This window comes from Chelonia mydas, chromosome 1, assembly GCF_015237465.2.
Source record: "Chelonia mydas isolate rCheMyd1 chromosome 1, rCheMyd1.pri.v2, whole genome shotgun sequence".
Taxonomy (NCBI): domain Eukaryota; kingdom Metazoa; phylum Chordata; order Testudines; family Cheloniidae; genus Chelonia; species Chelonia mydas.
In genome coordinates, this window is record NC_057849.1 from 236,053,852 (window position 1) to 236,072,510 (window position 18,659).

At 40.1% G+C, this 18,659-nt stretch overlaps 1 protein-coding gene across 4 annotated transcripts in view; it reads right to left on the reverse strand.

The window, feature by feature from the left end:
* PTPRO (protein tyrosine phosphatase receptor type O) overlaps positions 1–18,659 on the reverse strand; it is a 211,640-nt gene that overhangs the window by 64,507 nt on the left and 128,474 nt on the right. For all 4 annotated transcript variants that reach the window (XM_007060563.4, XM_043539323.1, XM_037877059.2 and 1 more), the window contains exons 3-9: positions 12,255–12,413; positions 9,559–9,711; positions 7,769–8,218; positions 6,767–6,928; positions 5,231–5,430; positions 3,292–3,412; positions 642–835 (exon numbers count right to left, since the gene is read on the reverse strand). In XM_007060563.4, coding sequence (XP_007060625.2) covers positions 642–835; positions 3,292–3,412; positions 5,231–5,430; positions 6,767–6,928; positions 7,769–8,218; positions 9,559–9,711; positions 12,255–12,413 — 1,439 coding nt within the window. The remainder of the gene's footprint in view (positions 1–641; positions 836–3,291; positions 3,413–5,230; positions 5,431–6,766; positions 6,929–7,768; positions 8,219–9,558; positions 9,712–12,254; positions 12,414–18,659) is intronic.

Sequence of the window (18,659 nt, forward strand, 5' to 3'; positions counted from 1 at the left end):
CACATGCTTAAGCACATTTACAGGTTCAGGGCCTTTAAGTCTCTTTTGGCATGCACATAACTCAAAAACTAAATATTCCAGATGGCTCACTGACATTATCAATGTTAGTTATGGAGATGGGGCTTTATGCTATTTCCTCATGGAGATGCCACCACAGAAGTGTGGAAGTGCACAGTAAATTCAGTGGGGAGGGGTTAATGTTTTAATTCTGCTGGGTCAAATCCTCTCACCTTGAACACAGCCCTAGCAAATGAACTTTGCACAGGGAAGTCCTGCAAGGACTGAGACTGGGAAGGAATCCTTCCTGAAGTCTTGGAACACCAAACACCAATTGGCGAGAGTGCCATGTATAACCATTGAACCCACCCACACTCCAGTGGAGGGAAGGTCCATCTACTATCCCCTTCCTAAACATACAATTAATAATTTGCACATGCATTAACTTTACCATGGTTTTCTGGCATTCCCTGGGGAAAATCTCTCTCTAATATCATGGTAAACCTCTATCGCATGCAAAAACGTCCAGGGTTTAATAGAATCTGATGAGTCTGCTGGTCAGTGGGCAAAAGCTGAAAGAAACATTACCAGGAACAAGCAGTATACGTGCAGGTGTGGGAGATAATCCGTAATGGTTACTTTACCACTGATGCAGTTAAGGAGACGGTAGCTGCAATTTCATAGTAGGTCGTCCACTCAGAGGTCATCATTGATGGGTTGAAGTAAAACATTTCTACAACATATTTCCTGAACACCCCAAGGTAAGGCCTGTTCCAACTGAGAATCACAGCTGTAGGTCCCAAAGGATAAAGCATCAAATCCTTTATTCCAGTGGGTACTATAAAACAAGAAACTGGGGTTATTCACATTGTCATTAGCAACTACACACATTTTCAGAGTTAGTTTTCTCTCCCCTTTAACCAGTTATTCATATTTCTGGTCCATTCTGGCAATAATTACTCCCATGCACATGCCTAACAGCTTGCTTGGGACTCCACACAGAAGTAACAAGTTGTAGCATTAGTCCCTCAATTCTTACAGGCCTAAACTTTCAAAAATGACTACAGATTTTGGGTTCTTCCATTTTGGGGTACTCAACTGAGATGCCTTGAAGAGGTCTGATTTTCAAAGGAGGGTGCTCAGAACTTTTTTGAAAATCAGGATCCTTTAAGGTGTCCCAGTGTAGGTAGTCAAAAACTGAGGCATTAAAAATCACGATACTTGTGAAAGCGTTGACAATAATAACGAATACTTTCATGTCTATTCAACCGTCCATGGAAAATATCTGAAAGTGCTTTACAAGCATTAGTTAAGACTCAGAACGCAAGTGTTATTATCTCTGTTTCATAGACGGTGAAATTGAAATAGAGAGAGGCCAAGTGATTTGAACAAATCTCTCACACAGCCAGACTCTGCAACCTTTATTCATTCTGGAAAGCACTTACTCAGATGTGTACTTCAATGGGACTATCTGCTTAAGTAGGTATTCCTCAACATGAGTAAAGGTTGCGGAGTCTAATCCACTCTGTGTAGGTGCCAGAGCAAAGAATAAAACCCAGAATGCCCAAATGCAATAGAGCACACAAAATCATCCATTCCCTCATAAATCTATCCTTTCAGCACCTTCTCAGAATCTGTTGATATCTTTCTAATGAAATTATGACACTGAGGAGGAAGAGGAGAACTACTTTTTGTAAGTGTTATTTCTTTTATTTTTGCTTCAGCCTTAACCACCACCAATAATTTCATCAAACCAAACCTTTTAAATCGGAATTTGAATGATGAATTTGCCCTTGTTTGCCTGTGTTGTAACCAAGGGAAAATTCACAGTCACACGTTGTTGTTTGATTCCATGACATGTCTAATTTTGTTACAAAATCCAGATAAGATGATATACCTAGAAATGGCCTTTGGGCAAGAACTTTACATGTGTGGGAGTTATGCATGGGTGCGGGACTTAGAGAGGGTTACCTCCTCTTCTTTTTTTTTTTGGTTTAGCTTTTCAAGTAAAAGCAGAAATTTGAAAATGTTTCAAGTCTTTACAGCCTGGTGAAAAAAACTCTGGCAGCCCAAATATTTGTGAAAAACATGGGAAATCTGTAAAATTTGCCCAATATTTGATATTTCACAGAAGTTGGACACAAGCTCTCTCTAATGACCTCCCCAAACTCTCCCCCCCCCCCCCCCCCCCGTTCTATTAAAAATACCTTCCTCACCAATTTATAGACTATTTATTTGGACATATTGCCTTAGACCCAGATCCTGCAATTGGCAGTGTGTAAGCAGACTGCTTGGACTTTGTGGGGCTCTGGGCAGGTCTTATTTAGTTAATTTTGTCATTTTCTCTTTTTTCCTTCCATCATGGACAGTGCGTAGTAGTGTGGAGAAGAAACAAGAAGTGCTAATTGCTAGTCACCTGCTCTCTTTCAAGGCACATGACAAGCCAGTGACAGAACCAGGGGAAAAAAGCAGGTCTCCTGAATCTCAGTCCAGTGTCTTAGCCACGGTGGCACACTGCATCCCTCTAGGGGCATTTTCTCAGAAAACCTGGTAGCTTAAAGTTAGGTTCCTAAATCTATGTACAAATTAATGGCTTAATTTCAAAAGTGCTTAACTACCCTCAGCTCCCACTGAAGACATTGACTCTCATGGATGCTCCGCACTTCTAAAAGTTACACTATTTATTTAGGTGCCTAAGCATAAATATAGGTCTCTAACTTCAGGCCCCTTCATTTCTCAATCTTAGACATAACTCCTTGTATGTTGGAGTGAAAGCCTAATCCTATAACAGGCGGTGTCACTCCTTTCACTGAAGACACCTTCAGATACCTCATGCACTTCTTCCCATTCTCAGTAATGGAGTTAAACAACACATGAAAAATAATCTCTTTTAACCACCAACATGGCAAGCATACCCAGCAAAATATGCTACACTTCTGAACAGGCTCTGAATGCATCTACACTGAGGCTGAAGGTATAACTTCAAGCTGGGGTAGATGTACCTGTGCTACCTTGGATCAAGCTAGCATGCTAAAAATAGCAGTGCAGCCACCGTGCACAGGTGGTGGGATGGGCTAACTGTCCCAAGTACAGTCCCATCTGGAGTGACTAGTCTGTCCTGTCGCCAGTGCCGTCTGGTATTGTCAGCATGCTAGCTTGACAAGAACTAGCGCAGGTATGTCTACCCGAACGGGAAATTACACCTCCGGCTCCGGTGGAGGAACACCCCAAGAGATCTAATAGATAAGCTGTTCAAAACAAAAAGTCAGTTTGAATAGTAGACGCATGGGTTACCAATGGCAAATGTAACAGGATCAGAAGGAGGTCCAACCAATGGGCCTTTACGTAAATAAATCACAACCTGGTACTGGGCACCGGGAACAAGATTTTCAATGATGCTGTTGCTTGAATTCACCTATCAGAAGGGGAACAAATAAGATACAAAGTATTCATTTGGTGAGTAAGAAAGAAAAAAGGAGGGCTTAAATAGTACTCACCTCGCTGCATTTCTGCAGCAAAGGACATGATTCTGAACCTACTGCAGTCAATGGCAAAATGTTGATTATTTCAGTGAAAACAGGATGGCCAAATGCTGAGATGGGAATTGTGACTGCTCAGCCCATTGAGCTCACTCCTGATTTGTCCCAGAGAATTACCGCAGTATAAGGTCAGTCATGACAACAAGGAGCCATTTACATTGTGTATATTGTATGGTAATGAGATTAGAGCACCAGATTCCTCTCGGGTGTAACTCTGTGTTTACATACTGTGGTTTCAATAAACATCTGGGATTACTTTGTGGCCATCTAATTCATCTGCAGCTATGTGAGCTAAAGGCAATCTTAGAATAGTATTCTAACCTCATGAGAGTCAGGGTGTCAGTTGATTGCATGGGTCAGAAGGGAATTACCCTCTCCTGCCCCTCAAGTACAGCACTCTACAAATTAGCTAGGGGCCTTATGGATTCCCCCCCTGCATTTTGAAGCATCTGGTACTGAAGAATCGCCATAAAAGCCTCAGCTCTGAAGCATCAGGTACTGGCCAGTGCCAGAGGCAGGATGCTGTCTAGATGGTGGAGTCAGTCCAATCCAGTATGACAAATCTTATATTCTGAAGAGTCAGTAAATGTACAGAGCAGCCTTGGGAAAAGTATCTTTTACTACATCTTTTCAGTGAATTGGGGAAAGATGTTTTTTCAGCAACAATCTTAGTGCAATTGCTAACAATTTGTATTACCAGCATGAAATTGCATAAGCAGCTGTCAGCATGAAGAATGTTTTATTACTATGCATGTGGAGATGCTAGTGCAACTGTCAATCTAGGGAGCTCCTTTAGGAAGGTATGATACATTTTATTTATAGACAAAGGGAGAAGGAATGGATGAACTCTGTACCAAGTCTTACTTCTTTCTGCTTGCCAGGGAGTATCCAAACAAACGGCCATCAATAATAGAGGCAGGAGAACCTGGCTGAGTTCTGGTTAGAGGTTGGCAAATGTTCAATGAAAATAATTTAAAAAGCAATACAAATACTTTTCAAGCAAATTCTCAGTTTTTATTCAAATAAATGGTCATGAATACATTTTTTGCAGTGCTCATGAAGCTGTCATTCAGGCCCACATTCTAACCACAAAGTTCAATTAACCCAAACCAGAACTTCTTCCTCTATTCCACCTCAAGGTTTTTTGTCATCACATCATAAATCACTTCTGGTTAACCTGAACCCACAGAAGTCTGAATTTGTACTGGCTGGGATGCAGCTAGAACATGGGCAGTTTGGATTATTTGTACTTGCACCCTTTACTCAGACCTGTCACTACAATGGCCTGAATTGAAACCTCAAAGCCCATCATCCTCAACTTTGGGGACATTTAGAGCTAGATATTATTCGACATGAAAACTTTAGCCCCAGTTTAAGAAAAAAAGTATGCACGTGCTTAAAGTTAAATATACACTGAAATCCTTTCATGAATAGGAATGGACTTCAGCACATGCTTAAAGTATTTTAATGAATCAGGGCCTTATGGATGGTGTCTTATCTCTGCTTAGACTTGTGTCACTGCAGTGGTGCGGATTATTATTGCAATAATGTTCATAAGTGTATAACATTGCTTGTGGACTGATGGATAAAACTTCGCTTCTTACACAACCCAGTGAGCAACATTATAATGAGGTTCACTGAATGTGTTTCTTTTTCTTACTGTATTTGAGGAGTCTATATTTTCTGCCCTTTACCTCGATGCAATAATGCTTTTCAAGTCTTTGAGTCTGCTTTTGCTTCTGGCAGGTCAGTGACACAACAGACACTATCGTGTTGTTGCTGCTGCTGTCTTGTGAAGACGTCCAGGACATTAAGGCAGTGGTAGAACTTAGCACAGTCACACTCACGTGCTGGGGCTTTTCTGTCAGTTCTTCAATCCATTCCCCTGTCGGACCTAAAAAACATTTCCAGAGAACACATAAGACAGGCCACATGCCTGGCTTTACCCTGTGCATTTAGAGTGCCTGCATTTACGTCTTTTAAAACATTCTGCTGTTAGTAGTTAATTTCATGCTAGTGAAAGGTGCTAAAATGACAGCCCTTTACACCGACAGACCCAGGACAAAACTGACAACAGCAGAAAGAGATCCCCACACAAGGAGAGTGGTCACTTTGGATAGGCTATTACCAGCAGGAGAGTGAGTTTGTGTGTGTGGTTTTTGGAGGGGGCTGAGGGGGTGAGAGAACCTGGATTTGTGCAGGAAATGGCCCACCTTGATTATCATACACATTGTGAAGAGAGTGGTCACTTTGGATGGGCTATTACCAGCAGGAGAGTGAGTTTGTGTGGGGGGGGGGGGGGGCGGAGGGTGAGAAAACCTGGATTTGTGCTGGAAATGGCCCAACTTGATGATCACTTTAGATAAGCTGTTACCAGCAGGAGAGTGGGGTGGGAGGAGGTATTGTTTCATGGTCTCTGTGTATATAATGTCTTCTGCAGTTTCCACAGTATGCATCCGATGAAGTGAGCTGTAGCTCACGAAAGCTCATGCTCAAATAAATTGGTTAGTCTCTAAGGTGCCACAAGTCCTCCTTTTCTTTTTGCGAATACAGACTAACACGGCTGCTACTCTGAAACCTGCTATACTACAATGTAGTTTGGTCTCCAAGCCCAATCAGCTCTTGGTCTCTGCTGCTGAGATGGCCCATTAGTGCCAATAGCAACAGTCTGAGCATGTATTCCGCTCCCCGACTTCTGTACATTTCACAACACAAAGACCAATTAGCCAGATAAAGGGAGAGGGAGGGGTAATTTCTCCCCACATGCTTCCTGTGGATACCTCAGTCTTGGCAGGCCACCAGAAAGGTTTACAAAATCCACCTAGAATACTGAGAGTCTTGAGTCTTTTGGGATTTGACAGGACAAGCAAAGAGCACCTAATAAATCTCTGTGCCGTCTTAAAGGCTTTCAAAGCAAACTGAAAACAGCATTTGTTCCTAGATGTACACATTTATATGTATTTTAATACAGTACAGTTAAATGTAAATGTGTATTTCCAGGAACAAAGAATATAGGTCATACTGACAGGATAGGGAAGCAATGACTCTGAAAAACATTTGCGGCTCATGGTGGGTAATCAGCTGAAGATGAGCTCCTAGTGTGATGCTGGGGGCCAAAAGAGCTAAAGCGACCCTGGGATGCATAAATAGGGCAATCTGGTTTCATTTATCACACCTTATATACTGTTAAAGATACACCGTATGGGTGAAATCATCACTTAGATACTTACTGATGTAAAAACTAAGCGTTTTGGCTGATTGACTTCTCCGAATTTCACAAGATCCAGAGGAACTAAAGGTTGTCACAGATAACTTATATTTTCCCGGTTCTTTCAGTTCAGCAATAAATTCGTGAGTATCCTCACCTACCATCAAAAATTCTGTGGAGTTCTCTAAATCAGGGAAGAAGAAGAAGAAGAAGAAGAAAGTGTGAATTAACTGAAATTTGAGAGGGCTCTGGCTACTGAGGAACTGATTTGTACTGGATATAATGCTGCCTCTGCTGCAGGATGAAAAGGTATTGAAGAGATCTGGATTTATGCAGGTAGTTTTATTCCCTTGCTGTCAGCCCAAGAATAATTAATGACCGAGGCTCATGTATAGGTGTAAAGTAATAATAGACCATGGTCAAAATTTCATTCAGGAACACTGATGATAAAATAAGATTGTCGTGACCATGAAACACTTGAAAGTGAAAAACAATGTAGAAGAAGAAGAAGAAAAGGGTTTGCTATGTTTTCTTCTCTCCCCTTATTGTTCTGAAAAATTTCCTTGCCCCAAACAGCAGAAAGTCGAGGAAAACTGGTTGTCATAAAGGGCCAGTTGAAAAATCATCTGGAGAAGTGGATGAAAAATCTCTAGCACAGGTTACCTCACCATTGCTTTATGATGCATTAAAGGCCCTCCCCCATGCCCCACCAACCACCCCCTAAACACCCTACAGAACATGTTTTTCAGATTTCCATTTAGAGAAACTTTTGCCTGAAGAGAGAGAAAGGTAGGCTCTCTTTTACTGCAGGTTCCATAGGGAAACTTCTCCAAAGGCAGAGACAGCTGACCAGAAACAAGAAAACCATATATTACACAACTAATGCATATTCTTATGTCCATCCCCGTTTTGCAGACACACAAAATCTGAATGAAAATACTTAAGGTTTGCTATCCCCTAATTATTCTGAGGAGAAGAATTCACCACTAGGAATGATATAAAAAAGGCCTGGGTTTTACTTTACCTTCTCTTTCAATGTTAATATGGAATCCATCAAATGCCGTGGGTGGTTTTGGTGGCAACCAGCTTAGCACCATTTGCACAGGGAGGAAAGAGGGAGGTTCTGATGTAAGTTTCCCTGACATGCTGGCTGTACTGGTGTTCTCATATTCACTGGGAACTGCATTGACAAACTCATCTTCGCTTTCTGGCGATTCATCTTCATTAGTCCACCAGTATGGTTGGGATGTAGTTGTGTAATCAGTGCTGTTATAGTGGTAATCAGGCCATGCATAAGAGGTGTTTGCTGCGGGAATTTCAGTTGGATCATTAGAAAAATGGGTAAGTTTCTCTTGCCCTATTACATCCTGTAGTCCCATGAATGATTCTTCTGGGAAATTCCCACTGTGTTCCTCCCAGTTATTCTTGTTCATCTGTACAATTTGGACAGAAATATTTCGAGGTGGGTAGGGAACTAGAAGAGAAAAGATTTAAAAAAACAACGAATAGGTATGTTTAATATATTCCTACAGTGGTTAGTTAATTCATCATGGAAATTAGCATGTCTAGTTTACAGCAAGAGAAAATACACAATATTTTGAAATTCTTTGTTCTTTCTATTAAGATTCTTTTCTTGCTTATATAGGTGTAAGCCAAGACTAACTCCTTATGGGTAAAACGAACGTAAACTGAGAGAATAATCAGGGCTAGAATGTACAGGAGTGTAATAGTGTAGATTTGGGGACAATGTAATAAATTTACTCACGAGTAGCCCAACTAAGTTGCTCTGATGTGAGAACATGAGTAAAAATAATCAAGTGTTTGTTTGTAAATTCGGCTCTTTGTTTCTTTCATTGTACCTTTTACATCCTCTTGTGCATGGAAAATTATTTTTGTGGAACTGTGAAAGTGTTGAGAAATACTGAAAAAATATCTTAATACACAGCACAACAACTCAGGATGTAAAATGTCATCCTGATCACTATATGGCTTTTCCCTCAATTTTAGCAGCCAGCTTTGTGCAAACATCTAGAATAAAGTTAACGCTTTATATCAAGGGAAAGCTTGATCTTAAAATTTCAGATGATACACAGCATGGGTTTCTAACTGGAGAATTTTGTACAATAGCTGCTGTAACAGACTGCAGCCACATTCAGTACCTTTGTAGACTGTACTGTATTAAATTTATGAATGTTCTGTGTAACATTGTGGGCTAGGAATTGTATTTAGCTTCTTGGGAGAAGGATTACTGCAGTTCATCCAGGAACTGAAAAACAGTGGGGAGTGTTTACTGCAATCCCTGAGATTGTAAACAGCTCCAGAGAAATGCTACTTCTAGGATGGTTGGCATATACTAGTTCCAACAGGCCTAAGGGGAACAAAGAAAGGGCTTTTGGTGTAAAAAGCTGAGTTTAAACAGACTAATGGCCTTCTCTTTCTGATCCAGCCAATGGACATAACCTTTGGTCCCAGTAAGGGCCCCAACACTTGCTGAAATGTTGGAAGGACTTTGGCCTGTCAGAGCCCCCATAGGATTGATGGCCAATTTCTGGTCCGTTTGTTACCTGTTATATGTTTTCTCTTTATTCCTTTACCCTTAAATAAATATATTCTGCTGTGGAAAGAGGTGTGTGGTAATTTGTAACTGCTGGCAAATTGCTTCTTATCCCTGGAGAGAAAGCCTAGAATATCTTGTTTTAGGCAGTACGTACTTTTTATAAGTACATGTTCATCATGGAAACACTGAGACATTACTCCTTGCACTGTGTTGCATGTAGACATGCTGTCAATGGTATATATACACATTTTCTTCACCTGTTCTGTGCTGTTTGGGTTCATGCCTGACACCGCTATATTCCACTAGCGTGCTTTTGTTGAATGTTGCTTCTGACACCAACTGAAATGTGATGTTGCTGTAGCATATTCCTGGCAGCCAGTGATTGAAAACTGTTTTACCTTTAAAGAAATCTGTAGAAGGGCAAAAAAACACAGAAACAAAAAACCAACAACCCGACATACATCAAATGTTCACTTTCAGATAACATGGTGGCACACTTTAAATGAGCAACGTTTTGGATATTTAACATAGGTTAGCCCAGTTTAAGTGATAAAATGCCAATAATTGAGTTTGCCAGTGTTTTTACTGATTGTCAAAGGTACTTAGATGCAAAAAGCAGCAAAATAAACATGAACGATTTTCCTGGGAAAGATCATTGCGACTGGCAACCCTATTCAACATGACAGTAACATATCAAAGAACAGCTAATAAAAAGAAAAAAAGCTTCCAAATCCCTGTAACAACTGCATACAAAAGTTCGCTGGTCTTCTAGTGAATTAAGACATCATGTTCAGGATAAGATAGTCAATGGACAACTTTCTTTGTACACATGGCAGAAATGGGCCCAGTTTGTAATGCCGAGATCTGGGTTAATCCCTAACATTAATGCATGTGGGAGTGGGGGGAAATTCGGGCTATTTCGGGGCAGGGGGGTGGACTTTGTGGCTGATTAATGCCTGCCTCAAATAAACAAACAAAAAGCCAGGGTGCATTTATTTATTTATAGCAGCTGTACAGCCATGAAGTCAACCATTGGTTGAGGCTGACAAATATTGCTGTTGATTTCACTACTCCCCCCACCCCTTGGAACAGAAGTGCATGGCAACTCTTATGTAGTGACTTTATGTATTATGCATCCAATAAAATTCATTTGCTTGTTAGGGCAATTCTGTTGGCTATTGTGCAATTCTCAGCAAATAAGGTATCTACAGTATTAACCCTTTGGGTACTGTGTGTGTGTATATATCCAGATCCTTTTGTCACTTTTCAGAGTTATTCTCATAGGACAAGCTCAATTTGCATCGGATACTATAGACTCTACTGAATTCAGTGGGAGTACCTTCAGATTTAAACCAGCATAACTGAAGGTAGAATATGATCTGATTCATTGTCATCACATTGCCATGGAATGTTAGGGGTGATTACATTTTCCCAACCCAAAATACTTTCAGGATAACATTCAGTAAATTGCAGCTGATTCTGCAAAGCTGGCTGAAAACTCAGTGAAACAAATCTTTTTTTTTACCAACACATTCATTGGCATGGCATTTCCCCTTTAGGAGGAGAGTCTAAGCCTGGAAAATTTCAGCCCAAAAGGTGAATATTTCAGAAACTTATGAATGAGTGGAGACAAAAATCTTGTCATGGAAATGGTTTAGCAGCAACTGTAGCTGTTGCTGCCAAGCATTCACTTATCACGGAAACAGACCGAGCTGTGGTATGGATTGTGGGAACAGACACCAACCTTGCCTAACAGGTTAAGAGAGAAAATGAAGAATACTTTTCCCTTTGAAACCTGAAGAAGAGTTTATGTGCTTTGTCATGAGAATATAATTTCCTGAGCTGTGATGTACAGTAGAACCTCAGAGTTACGAACGGACCAGTCAACCACACACCTCACTGGGAACCGGAAGTACACACTTAGGCAGCAGGAGAGACTGCCCCCCACTCCCAAAGCAAATACAGTACAGTATCCTGTTAAATGTAAACTATTTTAAAAAAAAATAAAGGGAAAGCAGCATTTTCCTTTTGCACAGTAAAGTTTCAAAGCTGTATTAACTGAGTGTTCAGTTGTAAACTTGTGAAAGAACCACCGTAACGGTTTGTTCAGCGTGACAAACAACCTCCATCCCCGAGGTGTTCGTCACCCTGAGGTTCTACGGCAGCTGCGGCACTGACACTAGCTCTCTGCTTGTGTAGGAAGCACAAGAGGTCTTCAGTCAGCACCATTGTTTTACGTCTCTTTGTCAGTCTCCTGTTATCTCATTTTAAGCCCTTCTGAGCCAATCAGTCGTTCCGATGTTACAATTCATAACATTAATACCTGCTACATTTAGCTGTTCAAGCAACTAATCTTTGGTCTTGGGCACTCGGGGTGAAATCCTGGCTTTTGACCCTGACATCAATATGGCCAGAATTTCACCCTATATCTCCACATGAGTTCTATAAACTAGATTGTAGCTCTTCTTCTTTCTGACTTTTTGGCTACGAAACAGCACTGAAAGAAGAGATTAGAACATGTTTTAGATTCCAGTGAACATGTCTACTTTGAGATGTCATAAATTGGGAACCCCTTGCCCAATTAATTTCAGTTTGGATGGGAAAATTCTATCCTATCCTCAGTGTTCATGTTCCAATACTGAGGACAATATTCCTTTCTCTGTGGATATTAGAGCTAGGACAGGAATTGGCCTTAAAATTGAAGATGAGTGGCCATCTCAACTACGGAGAGGTTCCTACATCTCTATAACATATAGGCTATTTAAATGGGTAGTTATAATAATAAATATAAATAATTAGAATCACTAATTATGTTAAACCTACAGGTCACTTGACACTCCTTTTTATTTTCCTGTAGATTCAACACCAATAATGAAGTGTCAATAGATGGTTGATACTTATATTAACCATATTTGCATTGTTTTCAATAGTTTTTTTTTCTTCTTCTTCCTACCTTTGTATAACATTGTTCTATAGTCTTTGCCTTCCCAATAGCTTATGTTTACTCTGGTGAAAACATTGTACTTCTCTGGATACTGAATTTCAAACAACACTCCTGTTTCTGGAGATGGTTTGTAGTCATAGATAGAAACGCTGCTTATGGGAAGAGGTTCTAAAAGACATACAAAAAACAAGCAGAAAATGGGAAGAAAGGAACATTATTAGGCATACAAAAAAGAGAGAGAAGATTTCACTCAATTTTAATCCCCTAATAAGAAATCAAATTATCCACTTCCATATGAAACAGAAATTCTTAAGACACATTGGTTGAAATCATGGCCTTGATGATGTCAATGGCAAATCCACCATTGACTTCACTGAGACCAGAATTTCAGTCCATGTGTCCCCAGCTCATTCACTATCCACAAAGCTTATTCCTTTCAGAGGATGAAATTCACCCCTATGCAGAGAGCCAGCAGAAAGCCTGTGCAATGTTGGTACAGCTTAAGCCCCCAAAGTGAAGCTTAAATGGGAGTTAAGTCATGCATAGTCCATGTGCTGGCTCTCTGCATAGGATTGAATTTCTTGTCTTTATTACTTTTCCTCATAACAAAGATGGGACCTCACTATAAAACAAACAAATAAAAACAAAAAAAGTTTTGAGGGTAGAGCAGGGTGAACAACAGATTTTTCAGTTCGCTGGCAATTTCATAAAAAGATTGGAAAAAGGTTCAAGTCAAACCAAGAATGAAAACTTTAAATTTTCAGCAAATTAAAAAGTTGGAAAAAATAGTTTTGGTTCAAATGAAACATTTTGTGCAACTTAAAATGAAATGTTTCATTAGGATTTTGAGCATTTTTTTAATGTTTTAAATTTTTGTAAATAAAATAAGAGGAAATTTTGGAATGAAAAGTTGTTCATAATTTTGAAAATGTCAAATTGCAAAATGTTTTAGTGTTGTTGAACCGAAATTTTTCACTGAAAAGTTTCGGTCAGAAAATTTCACTCTGCTCTCCTTTTGGGTGCTTTGGGGTGCCTGATGTGGATCTGAACTTTTCAGCTCACTCCCATCTCTACAGCAAAAGAATACCAATGCAATGCCAAAGTAGGAAGTACAAGACTTTTGTATCTTCTTGTATCTAGAGCAAAAAAATTATTACTTTCTATTTTTATACGTTCTTGTTTCTATCTGTCTATTTTAGGTACTTACATCCCCACCACAGTAATATCTCAGTGTCTCATGATCTTCAGTGTGTTTATCATCGTAATACTCCTGTTATCACCCCTGTTTTACAGATGGGGAACTGACTCACAGAGAGCTTAAGTGACTTGCCCAAGGTCACACAGGAAGTCTGTGGTGGAGCACAGAATTGAACCCTAGTCTTTTTAAGTTCCAGCACTGGGCCTTCTTTTGTCTAGTCTTGTTATAAAGTAAGAAAAATGGGCCCAGATCCTCAACTGTTGTTCATAAATCAGCAAAGTTCCATTAATTGCAGAGGAAGATTGCTGGCCAATAACTCGTGTGTGCTGTGTTTACTGTTCATTATGATGTGACTCTGTGGTGATTGCACAGTGATGATGCTAGTTTATATCAGATGATAATCTGGTCCAATATTCATAATATTGGAGCCACAGTTTTGTTACATTTTTCATTACCTGCAAAGTCAGTCTATGGCCTCATATGTTTCTCAGCTTGGACAGACTTTCCAACATGCTTTCATAAGGTGTGAATTGGCCACGCATATCTAGCCACTGGGCAGACATACAAATAATGGACAACATTTTTGGTCAGAGTTTTTCCATACAAACATTTTATAATTCTCTTTACACCCAGTGTTCTCAGTAATTGCTTCTACATTTATGATCTAGGCTTTTTAGCTCTCCGATGCTTGTTGGACACAGACTGAAAAATACCAGATGTTCAATACCAATTATTAGGGGGTAGCCGTGTTAGTCTGTACCCACAAAAACAACAAGGAGTCCAGTGGCACTTTAAAGACTAACAGATTTATTTGACCATAAGCTTTCGTGGGTAAAAATCCCACTTCTCCAGATGCATGAATACCAGTTATTATTATTTGTACTACAGCAGCACCTAGAAGGCCCACATGAGATCAGGGCCCCACTGCGCTAGGCCCTGTATAAAACACTAGTAAGAGATATTCCCTTCCCTAAAGCACTTAAAATCTAAATAGAAAAGATAAAGGGTTGGAGAAAAGAAGTATAATCTCTATTTTACTAAAGCACAGAGATATTAAATGATTAGTCAAAGATTGCAGAGGTAGTCTATAGTAGAGCTGGAAACTGAATCTAGATTTCCTGAGTACCAGTACAGTACCTTAACCACAAGATCATCTGTCCTCATTACTACCTTCTTCTCGATAAGCCAGTTCAAACAGATTAAAAAAACAAGCCAAGGTGGCCCACGAATAAGTTGGCATATTGGGGAGCAAACCTAGTATCCATGGCTTTCCCATGGTTTGGACAAAGTGTTTGTTGTTGAATATAAAATTGTTATGGATGAGGATGAAATGGATGGGTCTGGTAATGTGTTTGGGGTGGATAGCTGAGGCTTGTTGGTTAGCAGGCTTCCTGCTTCTGATGTACTTAAAAAAACATTTTGTTATTACCTTTTGAGTTTTTGGCTAGCTGTTCTTCAAACTCCTTTTTGGCTTTTCTTATTACATTTTTACATTTAATTGGGCAGTGTTTATGCTCCTTTCTATTTACCTCACTAGGATTTTACTTCCACTTTTTAAAAGATACCTTTTTATCTCTCACTGCTTCTTTTACATGGTTGTTAAGCCACGGTGGCTCTTTTTTAGTTCTTTTACTGTGTTTTTTAATTTGGGGTATACATTTAAGTTGAGTCTCTATTATGGTGTCTTTAAAAAGTGTCCATGCAGCTTGCAGGGATTTCACTCTAGTCACTGTACCTTTTAATTTCTGTTTAACTAACCTCCTCATTTTTGCACAGTTCCCCTTTCTGAAATTAAATGCCACAGTGTTGGGCTGTTGAGGTGTTCTTCCCACCACAGGAATGTTAAATGTTATTATACTATGGTCACTATTTCTAAGCGGTCCTGTTATAGTTACCTCTTGGATCAGATCCTGCACTCCACTCAGGACTAGATCGAGAGTTGCCTCTCCCCTTGTGGGTTCCTGTACCAGCTGCTCCAAGAAACAGTGATTTAAAGTATCCAGAAATTTTGTGTCTGCATTTCGTGACATGTACCCAGTCAAATGGGGATAATTGAAATCCCCCACTATTACTGAGTTCTCTATTTTGATAACCTCTCTAATCTCCCTTAGCATTTCATCGTCACTATCACTGTCCTGGTCAGGTGGTCGATAATAGATCCCTACTGTTATATTCTTATTAGAGCAAGGAATTACTATCCATAGAGATTCTATGGACCATGTGGATTCATTTAAAATTTTTATTTCATTTGATTCTACATTTTCTTTCACATAGAGTGCCACTCCCCCTCCCCCCCGCACGACCTGTTCTGTCCTTCCGAAATATTTTGTACCCCGGAATGATTGTATCCCATTGATTGTCCTCACTCCACCAGATTTCTGTGATGCCTATTATATCAAAATCCTCCTTTAACACGAGGCACTCTAGTTCACCCACCCTATCATTTAGACTTCTAGCATTTATGTACAAGCACTTTAAAAACTTGTCACTGTTTACTTGTCTGTCCTTTTCTGATGTGTCAGATTCTTTATATGAATGTTTCTCGTCTGATCTGGCCCATACTTTATCCTCTTCCATCCTCTCCTCCTGACCAAAACCATTGAAAATCTCTATCAGTAGACTCTCCTCTAAGAGAACTCTCTGCCCGATCCACGTGCGCCTCTGCAGCAATCTGCTTTCCCCCATCTCTTAGTTTAAAATCTGCTCTGCAACCTTTTTAATGTGAAGTGCCAGCAGTCTGGATCCACTTTGGTTTAGGTGGAGCCCATCCTTCCCGTATAGGCTCCCCCTATCCCAAAAGTTTCCTCAGTTCCTAATAAATCTAAACCCCTCCTCTCTACACCAGCGTCTCATCCACACATTGAGACTCTGAAGTTCTGCCTGCCTACCTGGCCCTGAGCGTGGAACTGGAAGCATTTCTGAGAATGCCACCATAGAGATCTTGGATTTCAGTCTCTTTCCTAGCAGCCTAAATTTAGCCTCCAGGACGTCTCTCCTACCCTTCCCTATGTCATTGGTACCTACATGTACCATGACCACCGGATCCTCCCCAGCACTACTCATAAGTCTATCTAGATGCCTCGAGAGATCCGCAACCTTCGCATCAGGCAGGCAAGTCCCCATATGGTTCTCCTGGTCATCACAAACCCAGCTATCTATGTTTCTGATGATCAAATCTCCCATTACTAACACCTGCCTCTTTCTAATGATTGGAGTTCCCTGCCCCAGAGAAGTAACCTCAGTGTGAGAGGATACCCCAACATCATCTGGAAGGAGGATCCCAACTATGGGAAGGTTTCCCTCTGCTCCCGTTGATTGCTCTCCTTCTCTGGGCCTTTCATCCTCCTTAACAGCGCAGGGGCTCTCTGACAGGAGGTGGGACAAATCTACAGTGTCCTGGAAAGCCTCATCAACATACCTCTCTGCCTCCCTTAGCTCCTCCAGTTCCACCACCCTGACCTCCAAAGCCCGTACATGGTCTCTGAGGGTCAGGAGCTCCTTGCACCGAATGCACACATATGCCACCCGGCCACAGGGCAGGTAATCATATATGCTACACTGAGTGCAATGAACAGGATAGCCCCCACTCTGCTGCTGGGCTTCTGCCTGCATTCTCTCCTACAGCTACCTAGGTTAATTATAGGTTAATTTATTTTTGTTTAAATCAAGAAGTTTTGATTTTTAGGTGGTCTCAGACTTCTTGATTCAGCTGGGACAGGAAGCAGAAGTCACAAAATTCTAGAAAGAAAGCAGTGAGTTTGGCATTTCTGTCCTAGTTGAAATCAGAGAATACTAGTCTTCTTGGAAAATAGAGTGAAAAATCCCATTAGATGAGACTATTTTCTACACTAAAAAGCATTGACCTATTGCAGCTGAACATCCACACATTTGAATACCTACTACTTATTCAAACTCAATTTCCAGGACTCTCAAACACCAATACATATTGTAATGTGGGGAGTCTGTGAAGAATATTGCTAACAACTCCTGATTTAATAGCCCAGAAATAGATAACAGCAAAAGCAGATCACAGAATACAAAGCCTTCCATCTTTTTTCTATTGAGTCTATTCCCATCTTTTCAACTGAAATAAGTGGCTGATTTGGTTATCCACATGACCACAGAGTGCATATAATAGCTCATACACGTGGTAGTGCTTAAAATATCAATAACAATGTCTGAATAGTACAACTCTTAGCTACAAGCCATCTTTCACTATCATGGGTCTGCCTTGGGCTCTTTCTTCTATTATCTCATTCAGATTTTGGCCTTCCTTATTATTGTAATAATTACGGCAACTTTCTAAGTCAGTGATTGAATTATCCAGTTATTTCTTCCTAGGACAAATCAAATAAAGGGTGGAAGTTGTATTCATTTTTAATTCAAATTATTTTGGTTCCTGATGTTTTTTATTTAATTAGCCTATGATTGAATTAAGTGGAAGATGCTGTGGATTGCTGCTGTTATATTCCATTTACCTTCCTTTCTCTTTGGCTTGTGAAAGATGCTAGCACAGTAATGTGAGTGAGAACATGGAATTTAGAGAATCTCCCATCATCCTATTCCCTCTGGCACCAGGTCTCCTAATCTAAGCCAATTTCACACTCTTTGAAATTACAGGGACACTCTATAGATAAAAATAATGTTCTGTGTTTAATTTCTCATAACTTGGGTTACTAGCAGCTCCCTTGGTTATTAAAGCTTAATGAATATGTATACCTATTTTCCTTTTCATCATATGCATTTAATTTATCACACCACATGAAGAATGAAATTTGTGACTGGTCAGTTTCACTTCCCTGCTCTCTCAGCAGTTAGGGCCCAATCTAGCACTCAATCTTTCCATTTACTTCAATGACCTTAACAAATACCTAAAACAGTCCTATTAGAAAGATGCCAAAGTGCTTGGGTTTCCAACACTTCAAAGGAATATTTTAAAACAGTCTCTCTCACCCTATGCATTCCATTTGCATTTCATGTTTTTAAAAATTATAGAATATTTTTCTATAAATTTTCAGGTTTTATTTGTAAGCCCTCCTGTGTGGCACAAAAATAATGTTTTTGAAGTGCTAAAACCTACACTTGGGCATAGATGATTTCAGTGTCTCTTTTAAATAAGATTTAATAAATTTATTCACCCACAGTGTCCTTTCATTTTTAGATGTTCATCGTATATTATGCCCATGCAGAGCAGTTTGCAGGATCAGGACCTACAC